The 18442-nt window shown below is 50.7% G+C and overlaps 1 protein-coding gene across 2 annotated transcripts in view; it reads right to left on the bottom strand.

Annotated features, from left to right (window-relative positions):
- The window catches only part of Inpp5a (inositol polyphosphate-5-phosphatase A), a 200388-nt gene extending 183639 nt beyond the window's left edge, over positions 1-16749 (bottom strand). For both annotated transcript variants that reach the window (XM_052714263.1, XM_052714264.1), the window contains exon 1: positions 16564-16749. In XM_052714263.1, coding sequence (XP_052570223.1) covers positions 16564-16638 — 75 coding nt within the window. In that variant the 5' untranslated portion in view covers positions 16639-16749. The remainder of the gene's footprint in view (positions 1-16563) is intronic.
- Positions 16750-18442: the final 1693 nt, after the last annotated feature.

The following is an 18442-nucleotide window of genomic DNA, read 5'->3' on the forward strand; positions in this document are numbered from 1 at the left end:
CATTGGGGAAATGCACATCAAACCACAAGAAGATGTCACTTTATCCCTAGCAGGACAGTTATTGTCAAAGACGAGCAATAACAAGTGCTGTTTAGGGTTGTGGAAACATTGGACCCGTCACTCACTGCTAGTGGAACGTGAAACGGTCTGGCCGTGGAAAGCACCCAGCAGTTCCTCAAAAGCTAAGCTCACTTGGCCAGCACCTCCACAGCTGGGTTTACACCCAAGAAAACAGAAACCTGTGTTCAAACAAAAGCTGGTACGTGGATGCTCACAGCAGCCCTATCTGTAACAGCCAACTGTCCATCAATACCCACAAAACGTGATGTGTGTCTACACAAAGGAATAGCACTGGGTCATGAAAGCGAATGAAGTATCACCAAAGCCACCCCATGGGCCATCCCAGAAAATACTGTGCTGAGTCAAAGCATCCGACAGGACAGACTGCTGAATCCCATTCATAGGAAACATCCAGAACCAGTGACCCAGAGACAAAAAGTAGATTTACGGTTGCCAGAGTTTCAGGGCAATGGGATGGGGGTGACTACAAAGAAGCACTGGGTTTCTTTTCAGGATGCTAAAGCACCCTGGAATTAGAGAGTGCTAGTGGTCGCACAAGCTGGTGAATGCATGGAAACGCTGAGCTGTATATTTTAGAACAGGATTTCTATGTTATATGAACTTTGTAATTTATAGATAATAATAAAAGAAACCAGTACAGACTCTTCCAAATGAAAAGGAGGTATGTTCTACAGATATGGACACATCACACACACACACACACACACACACACACACACACACACACACACACACACACATACACACACACACACACAAAATAAATATTCAAAAGGTGGGGCCTCACTTACCCATGTGCTCCGTCAGTGGGGCTGAGGTAAGAAAAATGCTGGTCCTAAGGAAGCAGCTGGTTTAGGCCACACCCACACCGTGTGCACAAAAGCAGAACCCACTGCTTCACAAACTGCCAGCAGCCATGGAACGATGGAACCTTTCCATGGAGGCTTCTCCAGTCTGGTCATGCCGCTCAAAGGCAAGGGCCACAAGATGCAAGTTGCAAGTTGAGTGAGCTAAGGACCCACAGCTCTTGGCCAGCTGAGGTGAATGACAAGGCCCAGGGTTCAGAGAGCACCTTGGAGGAGGCAACACTGAGCAAGTCTGGGAAGGACACTAGATCTACTCAACTCAGTCTGGGCTAGGCACACTGGGCACAGATGCAGACGTGACTACAACTTCCAGAAGGCCCATGTCCATAGACCCTGGGGACTCTGGGAAACTGGAAGTTGCAAAGGAGGCAGCAGCCAGCAAGTGCCTGGAAAGTCACTATTACAAGGTAGCCTCCACTCCAAAGGTCCCTCTGACTATCAGAGCTCCACACTCTGAAGGGGGATACAAAGTCCTGTGGCAATGTACAGGGACTCGGCACACCCCATTAATGTTATATATGCATTCTCCTCCCATCTGGAGAGCTTGTTCCAGCTCTGGAGAAAAGACAACCAGGTTCCCTGTATAACACCCCTCACTAGAGTCAATACCACTGCCACCATGTCCTGGGTCTTCTAATCCAGAGACCTGGCAGCAAAGTACCAAGTAGTCCAAACACCCTCCAGAAAGTCCAGATGGGGACACTGTTCAAGAGGCAGAAATACCAGAGCAGGTGTCATCCAGGCCACCAGGGATGAGAAGGGATCATGAAGGATTAGCTATGATCAGCCCCAGCACAAGCAGCCTCCACAAGAGCCTCATGTCAGTGTGTTCGTGTTTGCTTGGTGCATGTGCCCAAACATTCCCAGGTCAGTCTCAGGAAGGTACAGACTCTTAAATGGCTCCTGGCAACCTAGTCACATATGTGCCTATGGGAAGGCAGCCCAGAGACAGAGTGCCCCTTCCTTTCCGGGTACCTCCACATTCTCCTACCTACCCTGCTTGAACATCATGCCTGGAAGCAAGTTGTTTTATGTATAAAGTAAGAAATGAATGCATGGTGAGACTCTGAACCCTTTCTACAATAACAGTAACATTGTGTCAGCTTCCCAGTTTGTCAGAGGACAGAGACTGGCACTCTTTAAAGCACAAGACAGCCATGAGCAGCCTTCCAGAGGTTCCATCACACTTGGACAGCACTCAGAGTGAAAAAGCACATTCTGGGCAGGAACTCTGCAACTAGCAGAGAACCATGGCCAAATGCCAGGCAGGCCTCATCCAAACCCAGATCTTCTGGAATCCTTTGCAATCTTAGTGGAACTGCGTGGCGAGAGAATAGAGGCTGAAAGAAAGCTACACTAAGATTAAAATAAGGGAGCTGGGCACATGCCTTTAATCCCAGCACTTGAGAGGCAGAGGCAGGCGAATCTCGGAGTTCGAGGCCAGCCTGGTTTACAGAATGAGTTCCAGGACAGCCAGGGCTAAACAGAGAAACCTATGAGGGGTGGGATTAACACAAGGAGTCAGGGAGATGGTTCAGCAGTTAAGAGCATTTGCTGCTCTTGCAAAGGATCTGAGTTTGGTTCCCAGAACCCACATGGCAGCTCACAACTGCTTTTAACTCCAGTTCCAGGGGTTCTGATGCCCTCTTTTGGCCTCCAAGGGGACCTGCATCCATGTGGTTCACATATAAACAATCAGACACACGTACACATAAATAAAAAATAAATCCCTTGTATATGCTTTTTGTTTTGTTTTGGGGGACAGAGTCTCGCTAGGTAGCTCTGGCTGACCTAGAACTCACTATGTAGATCAAGCTGGCCTTGAACTCACAAAGATCCAAATGCCTCTGTCTCCCAAGTGCTGGAATTAAAGGTATGTGCCAGCTAATAAATCTAAAAAAAAAAGATTAACAGAAAAGCAGCCAGCTGACAGAGAAAGCCTGAAAGTCCTTCCCAACCTGGACTTCACACAACAATCAGAGCATGTTCAGGTCAACTTTTAGCAAAAGACTGGAAGCCCTTCCTCACCTGGGGTTCATATAACAAACAGAGCTGTTGCAAGAAAAGTCTGAGCTAAAGAAGAGGAGGTGGGCTTTACTATGTAAATGTCCTATAAAGGGTGGTGCTGCTTGTGGCCTGGTGCTTTGGGATCATTACCCTTAGCTCACTAGCCCACTCCCACTCCCAGGAGGGCTTTCCTTCTTAATAAACTGTTTATTTCTTTTCCTAACCACGTGTCCCTGATCCAATTCAATTCATTGCCCTCAGACACAAGTACCTGGATCTTTCAACAGGTACCCAGGGACATTCTGGCAAGTAACTGTAGACTCAGATCTGCACCTATAACAACTGGACTTGCTCCATGAGCAGCACCCAGCCACGGGAGGTAAGCTGACTCCAGCAGGTGAGTGCTGAGCACTCTCCTACAAAGATGCTGTAAGCCGGGGTCTCATCAGTTAAGACAGGCCCCTGATGCAAACACCACTGAAAGACTGACATCCCTCCACTGCACATCTATGTAGGCCACGCAGCTCACAGCGTTTAGCCCCTCCAGAGTGTGAACAGGGAGGTCAGTGTTATGCATCTATCTTACACACCACTACTGGAGAATATGGTCATTGAGGTCATCGAAGCACAGGTGTTGGTTTCCTATTGACACTAAGGTATAGCTGACCTCTCCCCAAGGAGAATTGTATTCAAAAAATAAAATGCAAAGATCATGTATCAGTGTCTTTGAGTCTGTTATCCACAGTCAGAAGTCCCAAGTCACTTGAAGCTTTTAGACCCCCTTAGCCCCACCCCCAGTGCAACCTCTCTTCTTCCATGGGAGCAGCTGCTTACGTGTAGATTAAGAAACAATTACAGTCAGCTCAGGGGCTCCACCAGACTCAAGCCCCCACTCGAAGGGACAACAATAACAATGGAGCAGACATGGCACCCCACAATTTGCCACACTCTCCCACTAGACACAAACCCAAGCCAATGACCTTGTTCACTGGAAAGAAGCAGGGGCCTGAGAACCATTAGCATACAGCACCTCTTACCCCATGGTGCTTGTTCCTACTACTGTCAGCCCTAACAGCCACATAACTCCCCATTTCCTGACGCTGCTCTTGCGTCACAGAACCCCAACAGTCACTCCTTCCTTGCCTCTCCAGCTAGCTCTGATCCTCCAAACCAAAGCCTTTAGGACTCAGCTCCTGCCACCTGCACCAGGGGCTTTGTGCTCTCCACAGCAGAGCATCTCTGTGCGCTAGGCCATTCGAGACTGGCTTCGGGAAGAGCTTCTCATTCAGAATTAGGTTCCAAGGCTGGCAGAGTAGGGTTCCAGGCTGTGGGAAACGTGGGTCACCAGTGTCTTTGCAGGAGAGGCTGAACCCCCAAAGCCATGAGGGTGACAGGCCTGATGTGCAAAGTACCTTGGACCATATCCAGTGGACCAAGACCCTCCTGCTGGAGGCCTCTCCTCACTTCCCAGCATGCTCTCCCCAGGCCTTGTCTTTCCTCTAAGACACAGCAGAGTCACGCGAAACTGGAGCTCTGCAAAGGTAACAGCAAGCAGGTCTGGGGGGACCCCAAAGCTTCTGCACCAAGTGAGGCAGGTTGGGGGAAGTGAGAGCCCACCTGACACAGTGAGGGTCTCTCAGACAGCCTCAGGTCTGTCACAGGGTGCTGTTTTGTTTACCTTACTGGTCAGTTTCCATGGCTCACTCTCGTTTCCCACAATGAGCCGGCCCTTTCCTCACACCTGGACAGTCACAGAGTACACCACCTGACTGCAACAGTGAGGGCCCCAGGTCGTTACAGCAAAACAGGAAGTTATGACAGATCTAAAAAACGCAAACTGTGATGAAGGAGGAAAGCAGCAAAACATGTCCCCAGAAATCTGCCTGCTCCTCGGGCAGATGCCATCCCAACCGAACAAGAGCTAGGAGAGTGACTCCAAATGACCCTAGATCATACCCAGCATGGCTGGACCTCACCTCCGAGATGCTAGGAACACTTGACACTTCCTGAACTAGACAAACCAAGTGTCCATTGAAGCCCCCAACAAAACTCTGTAGCCTAGAACCAACCAGTACACAACCCCAAAACACCTCAGGGGCTCGCTGACCAATGAGAGCAGCAACCTCTTCTTCCAGGAGAAGAATCCACAGATGGAAGCTGCAAGGCTGACTCTCAGCACCTAGATGTGTGTCACTCGGGTGGTCAGAGCCAGCAGCCCAAAGATGTCCCTACTCTGACTTCTCATCCTAACTCATCATGCAGTCAGCAATCACCAAAATCCCAAAAGGGATGAAGGAGGCTGCTCAGGGCTGAAGTAGGCCTCTCTGGCTCCTTCTCAGGACCTCAGATAGGGCCTCGTATAACAGAGACTGAAGCCCAGATGGACCCAGGGCCACACACCCAAGCCATCCCAGTGGCCAACTCCCAGAGAGGCAACAACCACTGCAGGTCAGCCAGCAAGCCTGACGACAGCCCATCACCCCACAGCCTTAGACAAGGTCAAGGACCCTCTTAAATAGAGAAATGAGAGCAAATTCACCCTTCCTCGTTCTCCCACCACTGAGGCAGCCAGACGCCTCCCAGCTGCAATTAACACCCCCTACTCTCCTACAGTGGCTGCCCATGTTGACAGGTCTATGCCAAGAGAGCCAGCCACCTGCTACCAAGAATACCAGACCATCCCATCATAGACAGACGTTCCCCACCTAACCTCAAAGAATGCTACAGCCAAGTCCATAGAAACACCCTGCTTGGCAGCAATGCCCCTGCCCAGCATGCCACTAATTATCTACACAGCATGACCACAATCCTACCTAGAGCCTGGGTGATAGGTTCACAGAGCTACAGCCACAAAGTGCCTCCCAGACCTGCATACCGATGTACAAACACAAATCCAGACCCCAGGGAGACGGTAACTGAGAAAGGGCAAGAATACCAGGTCAAGAGTCAGTGAGGGTCCTGGAAAAGCCCCACCTCACCCCCCAGAGATTGACAGACATGGGTTGAACTGCAGGACCCCTTTCCCACTCAACAGTAGCATGTTCCCTGCACCTGTAAGCAATAAAAGAGGATCGTCTACTGAGTTCCCCTGGGAGGATGCCTACTCCTGCTTCACCTGAATTAACTATACTCAACGAAGGAGCATTATCACACCTGCCTGTCTGTCCAAGTAAATGGGGCCTCCAGTGCGGGGGTTGGGGGTGTCCCTCTACCCTCCTAGAGAGGTGAGCAGGAAGATAGCAGCCATGGAATTGCCAACCACAGTCATTGCCAAAAGCCATTACAATAAGGCAAAGGAACCAATTTGTAGGATGCCTACTATTTAAAAGAGGCTAGAAATGCATAGGGCACTCCATGCCTACTCATCATCAGGAAGGCACCACCAGATGCTTGCACAGCAAAGGCTGAGCCCTACACATTGCCAGAAGGGTATGAAACTGTGCACAGCCAGAAACATGCATACACACACACACACACACACACACACAGACTGTTCGATCAGTCCCAGGGAAGCGGGCACCCACTCCCATACAGAACTGTAAGCCCCAGGAAGACAAGCACTTATGTCCATGGAAACAATGTTTACTCATTCACTATACCCCAAAGACCTGCCTACTGGGGGCAAATGAACCATGTGACCATACAGTGCAATACAATTCAGCCATGAGCCAGACCAACTGCGGACACGCACACCTGAGGAACCTCAAAACCATCACACTGTGCTCAGTGAGAGAAACCAGACATCAGACTGAACATCATACGATTCCAGGATGTGAAAACTTCAGGAAAGACAGAATCTAACAGGACAGCAGAGCTGAGGTGGGTGGGGCCAGGAGCTGTGGCTGAGCACTGCAGAGGGCCAGGCGGGAAGTGTTGCAAAACCACTTCATGGCAACAGCTGCATAAATGCAGGCATTTTCCAAAAGTCATCGACCTGTACAGCCTGTTAGGTAAATTGAATGGTATGCACATTATTCCTCAATAAAACTATTTAAAGGAAAAAGAGGAGGGGAGCTACAGTCTAAGAATCAGACTTCTCCACTAGCCACAAGAGTGGATCTGACCATACTTATCCCCATAGCACACGAGGTGCAAACAGAGCCAATGCTGACGTCACTGTGCCAGGGCAACACATTGCCTTTGATGTCAGCTGACTTAAACACCTCCCAGCCTCCACCTTCATCCAGACATGGGTACCAGCAACTCCAAGGAAACTCGCCAGGCCTCCACTCCTGGAGAACCCCAAACCATGCACAGTGCTGCTGTTGAAGGCCAGACATCTGGATGTAATGTATATGTTGAAAACCATCAACAGGGAAAAACGACATGACAAAGCAAAGCCTGGAATCTCTTCAGGTTGGAGAAGAGGGAGGCAGGCAAGGAGAACTCTAAACGTTTTGCCCAAAGCCAGGACACAAGCTGGTCCTGGAAGGATCAGTGACAGCCACTGCCCCTGCAGGGATCTGGAGGTGTCCCTGGGAAAGAACAGTGGTTCGGAGGCCACAGATGTAGAAATGTACTTGAGCAACCAGCACTGTGAGGGAGGAGAGGGAACAAGCGCATGAGCAAGGGAGACTGCACCAATGCAGAAGCAGGGCTTCTGGGGAGTCCCAAGTGTTCCAGCAGGCCAAGGCAGCCAAACAGCAAAGCTGCAGGGGATGAGGTTCCTCTGGGACCAGTGCCAGGTCATACAAGAGGCTACAACCGTTAGCCACATGCGTTCAGGCTCAGTGAGTGGTTGGCCAGCCATCTGGCAGCAGCGCAGCACCCAGAGACATACTGAAGATGAGGCTGCTGTCCCTAGAGACCCATAGCAAGTTCCCCACATCGAACTAGGAGGGCAGAGGCAAGGCCTCAAGAACCTTGTGCTCACCCAGTAACATTGACAAAGACATGTGGCCTCCTCTCTGCTTTATCCTCTCGATGTCCTTAACCAGATTTCCAGGTGATTCTGGCTTACTAAAGGCAGGAGCAGAAAATGAACCAGGGTCACATGTCGGGTGAGTGGGGGGATGGGGCACTGAAGAGATGGCTCAGCAGTTAAGAATGCATTGCTCTTCTAGAAGACCCTAGTTTGGCTCCCAGCACCCATGTTGGGCAGCTCACAACCACCTGAAACTCTAGCTCCAGGGGATCCAATGCCTTCTTCTGCTCTCCATAGGCACCTACACACACATACACAAACACATGTACATGGAAATAAATATACATATATTTTTAAAGAGAAGTAGCAGACTCCAGGGTCCATGCTGACTCGGAATGTGGGCTATCTGAGCCTCCAAGAGGAGAGAAAGGCCCGGGATCAACTTGAAAGGGCTAGCACATCAGTTGGAAGGTCCAAACATGTGAGGTAATAGACTTGGAGTTTGGGATGCAGATGGTAAGAGTCAGATTCATCATGAAGCCTGTGCTCTAGGGTGCAGTCAGTTTAGAGATGGAGTAGGGCCAGACCAGAAGGCAGGAGCTGGTCCAACCGTTCCAACACGGAAAGGCAGCTCTGTTCTACACGCATACCCCAGGACAAAGGGCAGGGAGAATAACCCAGAGCCTCAGCAAACTCCAAGGAAAGGCACCATACCCTCATCAGAGAGATAAATCAAGAAGACAAACAGCTCAAGGTCACAATGGTCAATCAGTATGTCAGGACTCTGCAGTAACTAGCCCATGGAGACACTCCTGGAAACAAGCTGAAGGCATTCCATTTGCAAAAGAGAAAGCAAACCCAGAGGCAGTATGTTCTGGACTTGCAAAGCACTAGTGTCCTGGTATCACACTCAGGGCCTATCTCCGGCCAGGAATCCCCTTACATCAAATATTAAGCCCAGCCCACCCAGAGCCCCTGCCAGGGCCTAGGACCCTTTGCATTATAAGGGTTGATCTATACAAGGTAACTGCCCAATCATTCTATAGAGGACCAGCAGGCACACCTACTCCCTATGGCATAGGGGTATCCAACAATCACTCCTCCGGTGGCATGCCACCTCTCAAAACGACCTTTCACAGCTTAAATGTTGGAGGAGCTACAAAGGCACCAGGGGTATACTCATCACTAATGCCAAGCTGAGGCACAACAGTGACTCAAGTGTCTTGAAGATAAAGTCCAAAGACATGCTCACAAAACAGAGCAGTTGTGAGAAACTGTGGGCTAAGGACCAATGGTGAGAAGCCAGCCTCCCACAGAACCCACAGGGATGCTGTATTAATCTGGTGCACACCGCTCCCAATCTGCCAATACTACAGTATTATTAAATCAGAGTAAGATTTCCATATCTGGATCAAAATCATCCTAGCATGAAGACAGGCAATGGCCTCACATTGGTCCTACATTGTGGGTGCTCCATTCTCATTCATCATTAAGGAAAGCCCAGAAAGCTTTCTCACCACTGTATCTTGTCAGGAAGTTTACACCAGTGTCCTTAGTCCTCTGGATGAAACAGTTCAGCACTGTCTTCCCTGAGAATTAGTTCTGGACTTTTCGAGGTTTCACCATGCCTGGAGGCCAAAACCTAATCTACTCTCCAGGAAAGAGGAGAGTGCAGAATGGCCACCAGACCTTGTAAATTCCCTCCCTGCAACTCCAAAGGTGATGCTTGCAAGGCAAACCTTTGACCTTACCTGATTACCTAGCAGTACCAAGAGCCTGGCCAGCATAGGCACCTCTCCAGGCCTTTGGAGAGTGTCAGTGTGAGAGATTCCCAAGTATCCTAACAACTGAAAAGGACTCAACCACCGCACTGCGGGGGTGGGGGAAAGTCTGCCTTCTCTGTCTCAGGCACACTGGTCATTCAGTGAGCTCACATCAGGGCAGGACACCCAGTGTGAGCATGGCTGTCCTTAACAGCACAGGACAGAAGGCAGACACCTCAGAGCTGAGGCCGTTTCCAGAGAGAGCCCACACTCCCTCAGCTGTAACTTAGGGAAGTTGGCTCCTCTTTGCAAGTCAAAGCCTCTCAGCTGTAGTCTCACTGCTGGGGACAGGGACTCCTGAGGCCCTTTGCAGAGGCAGGTCTGGGATGGGTTTCTGTGACTTCCCAGTCAGACCACCCAGTCCATGAAAACACCCATCAGATTCCAGGCCCCTCTCTGCTACTGGGAGGAGTGCCCCTCATGATGAGACTGCTCCAGTGTCTACGTGGACTGTGTGAACACAAATGCCCCCAAATGTCACTGGGCCGTCCAACAGCTCTACTCAAAGTGCTTACCTCAAAGATGAAAAAATACTTAATATTTCAAACCACCCCCATGCACCCAGGCCCCTCAGCACCTCTGGAGCAATGAAAGTAGGCCACAAGGAGAATGGCAGTCCAACAGGGGATTACTGCATCCTCAAAGGCCAGTCAGTAACAGAGAAACACATGGTTCCAGTTCCTTTATGCTGGGACAAAGTTGGGGTTGGCGGGAAGCATAGCATGGAAGCAGAAGACCACCAGGTGTATCTCTAAATTCTAAACATTGTATCTCAAAACTCTAAACATTGAAAGCAGCCAGGAAATGATGTCTGTGGAAAATCACCTGTGTTTACAAATCAGAAATGGTTTCATACAGTGGTCAGAAGCGCCAGTAACAGTAGCATAAATGTTGCAATACTGTCTCACTTGATCCTACCACCCTGGGAGACAAGAGCCCTACCACCCTGGGAGACAAGAGCCGTCCTGTCTTACTTTTTTTTCCAGGGAGTGGGGGTCGACACAAGGTTTCTCTGTGTAGCCCTTGCTATCTCGGAACTCACTCTGTAGACCAGGCTGTCCTCGAACTCAGAGATCCGCCTGCCTCTGCCTCCTGAGTGCTGGGATTACAGGTGTGCACCACCACCCAGTGATCCTGTCTTACATATTCAGGAAACTTGACTAGAATTCAGACTACCTGCTGAAATCTCTGCTCACAAACAGCAGTGTCAAAAGGAAGAACACTGAGACTCCTTAGCTACCTACCTATCCTGAGACCAACCAGGATCAGTGGAGAGACACCAAGTCCCAGTTCCTTCACACTGGGAAAGGGGCGGGGGGGGGGGGGGGGGTGAGAGAGCATTCACAACATGGAAACAGATGACCACCAGGTATATCTCAAAATTCTAAACATTGAAAATAGCCTTTTCCTGCAGGAAAGGCCAGGCCACTGGCAGCCATGTGCTCTGCCAATGAATAAAGAGACAAGTGAGCCAGCCCTACTTCAAGAGAGTGCTGGCAGGAATGGTTCACTGGGTAAGAGCATGCACTTCTCTCACAGAGGACCCAAGTTCAGTTCCCAGCACCAGTTCCAGGAGACAGGCGCCCTCTTCTGGCCTCCATAGGCACTATACTCATGTGTACACATACACACACTTAAGAACTATGGGTTTTTTGTTGTTTGCTTTTTTGACAGGATTTCTCTGTTACTCTTGACAGTTCTGTAGACCAGACTGACCTTGAACTGAGATCCACCTGCCTCTGCCTCCCCAGTGCTGGGATTAAAGGCATGGACCACCATCGTCAGGCTAAAAATAACGTTTTAAAGAGAGACTGCTGGTCTTCTGTGGAGGCTGATTGCAGTGGGCCAGGTTGGGCCCTCTGTGCTGCACAAGTCCATCCTGGCCTTAGCCTCAGCTTCAGCCTCTCTCTCCTGCAGCTTTGGGCATCACAAAGAGAAATGAAATCCAGGTGAGGACCAGAAAATGAGCATGGCAGGGAAGGTGTGGCTTGACCTGGGTATACCACCCTGAGAAGTAGGAAAGGAGAAGCAAATGCAGCAGCATTTCCAAGAAGCCAAGTCTTGCGGGGGGGGGGGGGGGGGGGGGGGGGGGGGGGGGGGGCAATAGGTTAGGTACTGGGGAGGATGCGGTTTCTCCAAGAACCACTAGGGGGGATGTGAAATGTAGGGAGGCAGGGAACTGTCTGAAATTCCACTCCCAGGGAATCCAAAGCCCTCTTCTGACCTCTGTGGACACCAGGCACACATGTGCTACACAGACATACAAGTAGGCAAAACACAAACCCAGAATAGTAATATAATATTATATATATATATATATATATATATATATATATATATAGAGAGAGAGAGAGAGAGAGAGAGAGAGAGAGAGAGAGAGAAATGGGACAGCTATGTATAGACAGCCTGGTGTCTCCAGTGGCAGGACACAGTTTCTTCAGGACTCAGCAAGTCCTCTGCAAGGCCCACACACCCTGAGAGCTGAGAACAGTCATGCGCAAGAACATATACACCAGAGTTGACAACAGTTTTCACAACCAAGACGCAAAAACAGTCCAAATGCCCACTAGCTGATCACTGGACCAACACAAGCACACATGGACAACTGTCCATCCACAGAAAGGAATGAAGCAGTGATGTATGCTATGACAGGAAGAAGTCTGATGACTTCTCGCTAAGTTAAAAAAAAAAAAGCCAGACACAAAATCTACATGCTCCACAGATCCACTTCCGGAAACCAGGAACCTCCAGAACAGCCAAATCCACAGAGAGGGCAAACATACAGTTAGTGGGCAGCAGCAATGGAGGGTGACAGCCAATGCACAGGGCTTCCCTTTGAGGGGACTTGAATGTTCTTGAGCTGACTGCAAGAACAGGACCCTAGTACTGACACCAAGAGTCTCAGAGTGCAGCAGTATGGGGCAGAACCTGGGGAGAGGAGTGAGGGGGCAACTACCCTCCTGGAGGCTGCTATGGAGGACAGATATGGAGGACAGAGCAGATCTGTGGAGGCCAGAACTACAGCCCCTTCCACACTGATGGGGAAAACCTGGCAACAAAGAGAAACCCAAAGAGGCAGGAGGGAGAGGCTGTCTGCCTGAGTCTCTCCGCCCACAGCAGTCTGACTGGCCTCTCTCTATCCCCAGGCTCAAGAACACCTGCTGACTAGGGACCCTTGCTCCCCACTAACGCTTACTGCCAGTTCTGCAAGACCATGTCTGCCTGGAAAGGGCCACTTGGGAGCAAACTAAGCAAAGCAGGAAACCAGCTCCAAATGACATCTGATTCTGAATATATAGCAGGGCCAAGGGCCAACAAAGCCTGACCGTGAAAGCGTGAGGAGAACTCTGAAGCAAGCCTTCAAGCATTTACCTTCTCCATTCACTACTAGTCAATGAGTGAGGAGACTAGACCTAGAAACACGTTGGTCAAAACACCAGCCAGGTCAGCAGAACAACCATCGACATGGCCGGATCACCCATTCCCTCTCTCCCAGTGACACCAAGTCAAACTAGGAATCAGTGAGAAGCAATGTGGCAGTCACTACTAGTGAGATAGAAAGTCACAGGTGCCCTGGCTACCTGGAAAAATACTTCTGAAGGGTCACCAGCTGGGACAGAGGTCCTCAGAGAATGGGCTGAAGACTCTCTTCTCGCAAAGAGTGACCTAGCCAAGATTGCTTTTTCCTAACACTGTGTAATAACATCAACTATCTCACTCCAACCCAAGGGCCCATGGAGCTTCCCTGCCCTGGGGCTGGGTATAAAGTGACCAATCCCTCTGCCAGCAAATGGAGTGTCCGCTGAGTGTTCTCTGCTTAACATTTTCAGTTTTGACATCTAACACAATGACTATTGATTAGTACAACACACACACACACACACACACACACACACACACACACACACACACACACACACATTAATGGGCTTACATAGTTTTTTAAGAACATGAAACAAAAGTCTGCCTACAGTGAGGCATTTGGACAACACTATAAGGTCAAATGGCTAGAAGCAACCTGGGGGCCCTTAGCAGCACAGCTCAGTAACTGTAGTGGGCCACCCTGCCAGGCAAGGATGCCAGCCAGGATTGCTGGTGAGACAAGAGCAGGCTGAACAAGATGTTCTGGAGATCCCAGGGTACTGACGACAAAGCTATGATTAAAATTTACATACATGGGCTGGGGCCTATAGCTAAGCAGGGAAGTCCTGGGTTCAAACCCCAATTTAAAAAAAAAAAAATTGCATGTTGTTTTACGAAGGGTCACCTCTGGATTAGGAAGAGGACAGGGGCATCAGAGGGAAGACTTTCAAAACTACAAATGCAGAAACAAACTACCTACTGCTAGAGCATAAAAGGAAAAAATGCCTTCGGAGCCAGCCTGACTGTTTCAAATCGGACACTTTCCTCCTGGGAACCGACTCCCTTAAGCGGCAGCTAAAGCGCTGTGCTGGGCAGGGCAGAGCTTGTTTCCCACAGTGCAAACTCCTTTATAGTCCTGCAGACTGTTGGAGAGGCATGTCTGTCATCAGAGGCGCCAAGGGGCACACTCAATCACAAGAATTTTCTGAGTCTAGTAGAACCAATGAATTAACATTGACCTCACTTGAGAATTCGCCATTTTCTCTCTTTCAGCTTCTTTCCCACAGCACCCAAACCCCCACCAAGGAAGCAGGCCCCAGAATATGAGTGTGCCCTTCTTGGTCATTCCATTGAGGGTATGACTGCCCCTGGAGACTGGTTCGGAATTAACTTAAGTACAATTCACCAAGACAAATACACCTTCTAGCTGCAAATGCAGTACAAAACTCCAGAGAGCCGTAAGGAAAAAATAAAAATTCAGAGAACATGTTGCTAAATGAAAGTGAGTTGAGCCAGGCATGGTGGTGTACCATCTTTAATCCCAGCAGAGGCAGGTGGATCTCTGTCTGCCTGGTCTACACAGTGAGTTGCGGGCTAGCCAGGACTACAAGATGAGCTCCTGTTCCAAAAAGAACCCTCTTTAATATCATCAGACAGAAGTATGTATGTATGTATGTATGTATGTATGTATGTATGTATGTATATGATTGAAACACAAAAAAACTCTAGAACTTAGAATCAAAAATTACTAGAAAGAATGTTTTCATAGCAAAATTATTTTCCCTTGGAGATGAAAGTGCCCCACCATGCCTAATTTTCCTGACATTTCTGAGGCTTTGAAGCCACAGCTAACGGATCTGAATCATCTGAACAAAACCACGCTACAGTGACATGTTACTGGAAGGCCTAGAATAGAATGCTAAATATATGGACACACACCCATACAGGCCCTTGTAGAAAATGATCACACGTGAAACTACATCAAGTTGTCTATAACTTGAGAGGGTAAACAGTGCCTCTCCTGCAGCGAACTAGAACACTCACATGTTTATAAGTAAAATCACAAAATACAGCAATAACGCCTGCCTTTTACTAATAAAAACCAAGTCTACGCTGTCTGAGAACTCAGCTCAACGAAACTCCTCTCCCATGCTTGCTGCCAGGAACGAAACAAGACCCTCCCCTGAAATCTACATCAGGCCTGTATCCAAGGCCTGGCATTGTCCCAACTGTTCACCTAGGCAAGGGGAGGGAGAGAGAAAGGGGAGTATGTGGCTTCATAGTTCCATCTGTGACATTACCCTTTCTTCTTAAACAAGCATGCCACTTGGAGCCGCATTCTGCTTTATTTGGGTTGGCAGTTTAAGTACCAACAGCAGGGTGGCACCGTGGCTGCAATGCTGAACTAGGTCAGCCTCAGCCTGCTCCAGGGAGCTCCCAGTGCCCCAGGCCTCAGCTCCCTTCTGCCTCCCAGAGGAGAAAACCCAGGGTTCCAGGGTGGGACTGAGGACTGGAGGCGTAGTCCTAGAAGATAAAGGCCTTTGGCATCGTTTTTGGCCTTGAAGAGCTTCTCAGCACCTTTTCATTTAGTAAACAAGGAATAGAAAGTCCTCCATGGCTTGACTAGAACTGCCTCATTTGAGAGCTAGTGCAATTACAAGTAACATGGCAAAATAAGGAAGGGTGCTTCACATCTCAGGACTCCCCCCACCCCCAGGAGACAGGACCTAGGGATGGGATCTAGGGACCAGGACTCAGATGATGGAGCTTAAGGTTTGGGGGTGAGGTCTATTGTGACTTCGTGAGGAAGGCTCCACGGATAGGGCTGGGGAGCAGAATTAGAGGCCAGGGTTCATGTTCAGAGGCCATGGATAGGTGTAGGATCTGAGGTTTTAGGGTAGAGACTCAGAGTTCAGGGTCACTGTGGTCTGGGTTGAGAGGAGAAGGAACCAAAAGCTGGGTTTCTGGAGTCAGAATTCAGACTTTGGAAATCAGAGTCAGAGACTGGGGGGTCAGGATTGAATCAGGAGACCTGGGGTCAGCATGTGGTTAGGTTTAGAGGCCAGGGCATCCAAGTACCAGGATTCTGGGTCAAAATTCCAGGTCAGTACTTGTGGCTCTGGAGTTCGGGAGCAGAAAAGGGATAGAGATCACAGCAAGGTACCAGCATCAGGATTCAAAGATCCAGACTTAGGCTGGGTTCCTGTAGTCTGGGTTAAGATAGGGGTTCAAAAGCTGGGTCTTCAAGTTTGGCCTCGGGAATCAGAAAAGCAAAGGTGTCAAGGTCTGGGGCGTGTGCTGGAAGTTTCCTGGCCTAGGGTCCACCACTATGGGGTCAGGGTCTGGGGCCTGGAGGATCCCTGATCGGTGTCCCCAGCTGTGGGTAGGGGGCATCAGAGTCACACGTCCAAAAGACAACTGGCCCGGAGTCCGCGGCTGTAGAAGGCGCTGTAGGGGCCGGAATTTAAGGTCTCCAGCTGGAAATGGGGATGTCAGGGTCCGGGGCTGGGAGACTCCTGGCCCGCAGCCGCCCCTCCCTAGCCGACGGCGCGGCACTTACGTCGTCGAAGAGCGAGCCCACGTTGGCCGTGACCAGCAGGACCGCGGTGCCGGGGGCGGCCGCCTTGCCCGCCATGGTGCCCGGGCGGAGCGGGCGCTGGACTGGGTGGCGGCGGCCGCTTCCTGCGGGGCCGGGCGGGCTGGGGTCTCGCGGGGCCGCGGGGCGTCAGCTGCGCCGGGGGACAGCACCGGGGCGCATCGCGGGCTCCGCGGGTCGGACCGGGCCTGGCCGGGGCTCCAGCCTCGCGGTCGCTGGCTCTTCGCTGCTCCGCGGCCCCGCGCCCGCTCGCCGCCGCGCCTCACAGCGGCCCGCGCGCAGCCATTAGACCCGCCGGGAAAGTTCCCGCAGCCGCCGCCGCCGACTCCGGCTGGGGCAAGTCCCGCCCCACAGAGGGTGGGACCGTAGGAGGCGGGGCTGGTGGTCGCGCCGAGGGCGGGGCCTATGGATGGGGCGGGGCCTGCGGGCAGCCTAAAGACTTGGGGCCTCGGCTCTCCGGCTGTGGGTCAGCTGGAAGGGCGGGGCCTCGAGCCCGAGCCAGACTGAGAGGGCGTGGCCTGTGCAGGGGCGGGGTCTGCCTACAGGAGCTAGGCCTAGGGTGGGGCGGAGCCAACACCAGAGAGAGGAGAGGCGAGGCCTATGGGGCATTCCTGTCAGTCAGGTCCCTGGGTCCTCCCCAGGCTTTGCCCCGCCCTGCCGCTGTTACGCGCATATTCCAGCCTCCACTCCCATGACGTCACGACCCTGCTACCAAGGCACCTCTTAAAGGAGCCGCAAGCTGGGGAACCTGTAGCCCGCGCTCTTCTACCCGCTCTAGTTGGGAGCTTTGGAGCTCCGGAAACCTCGGTCCTTGCCCGGATGGAAAACGCGACTCCAGCCGGGGTCCGGGCCCTTGCGGATACGGTGAATCGGACGTTGGCGGATCGTGGGAGGGAGCAAGGTCTTGGAGAATTGGGGAGGAGCCTCCTTCAGCCCGGGCTCTGGGTCTGCAAAGAGTGGGTCTGCAGATTAAGTGTATGGGATTTTGCAATTTCCTAACACGTCCACCCAGTTCCTTATGTAGGACTTTGCTTACAAGACAGAAAGCTGTTTGCATCCAGAAACAGAAAAATTAAAAATCTTTTTGAGAAACAAGTGTATTGGTGTACTCCTGTAATCCCAGCACTAAGAGGCTGTGGCAGGATTGCTGTGAGTTCGAGGCCAGCCTGGGCTATAGCTTGAGACCATATCAAAAAAAAAAGAAAGCTGGGGGGAGGGAGGGAAGAAGGGAGGAGAAAAGAAAATTCAGAGTAGGTGCTTGGACAGCCAGCTGCAGTCCATATACCACACCCAGAGACCTCCCAGAGTTGAGGTTGTAGTCAGTCGGGAATTTTAACCACCATAGAGAGCTGGGGTGGATGGGAGGTGTGCTGGTTGGAAGAATATAGTCAGTCCTAGATGTGGAAGGAATCGAGAAATTTCTCTGAGGCAGAGTCAGTTGATCCTGGGACGGAACAAATAGTGAGCTGAGCTGTCCTAGCTAGTCTAGGCCACCAGAAAGCCCTGTCCAGTGGGACTGCTGCATCTTAGCCTTGGGGGAGGCATCCACCTTAAAGAAACAGTGCTACAGACATGCCAGAACCCTTTTGCAAAGGGAGTTCTCCTAGAGAGTTCATTCTTTACATTTTTATTTAGTTTCGTGGCACGCGCTCTTACCCACTGAGCCATCTTGCCGGCTGTAGATGTACTTTTCAAAGGTAACAACTAATAGACAAAATTAATTTTAGCAGCACATTTGCTTAACCCAGTAGATATAAACACCATCCAATGTGTAACTAGCGTTCAGCAATGTTAATGAGCTTCCCACAGCAAGGCTTTGAAATGAGTATCTGGTACTTGCAGC

Source organism: Peromyscus californicus, unplaced genomic scaffold (genome assembly GCF_007827085.1).
Source record: "Peromyscus californicus insignis strain IS unplaced genomic scaffold, ASM782708v3 Scaffold_4__1_contigs__length_199733344, whole genome shotgun sequence".
Classification (NCBI taxonomy): Eukaryota; Metazoa; Chordata; class Mammalia; order Rodentia; family Cricetidae; genus Peromyscus; species Peromyscus californicus.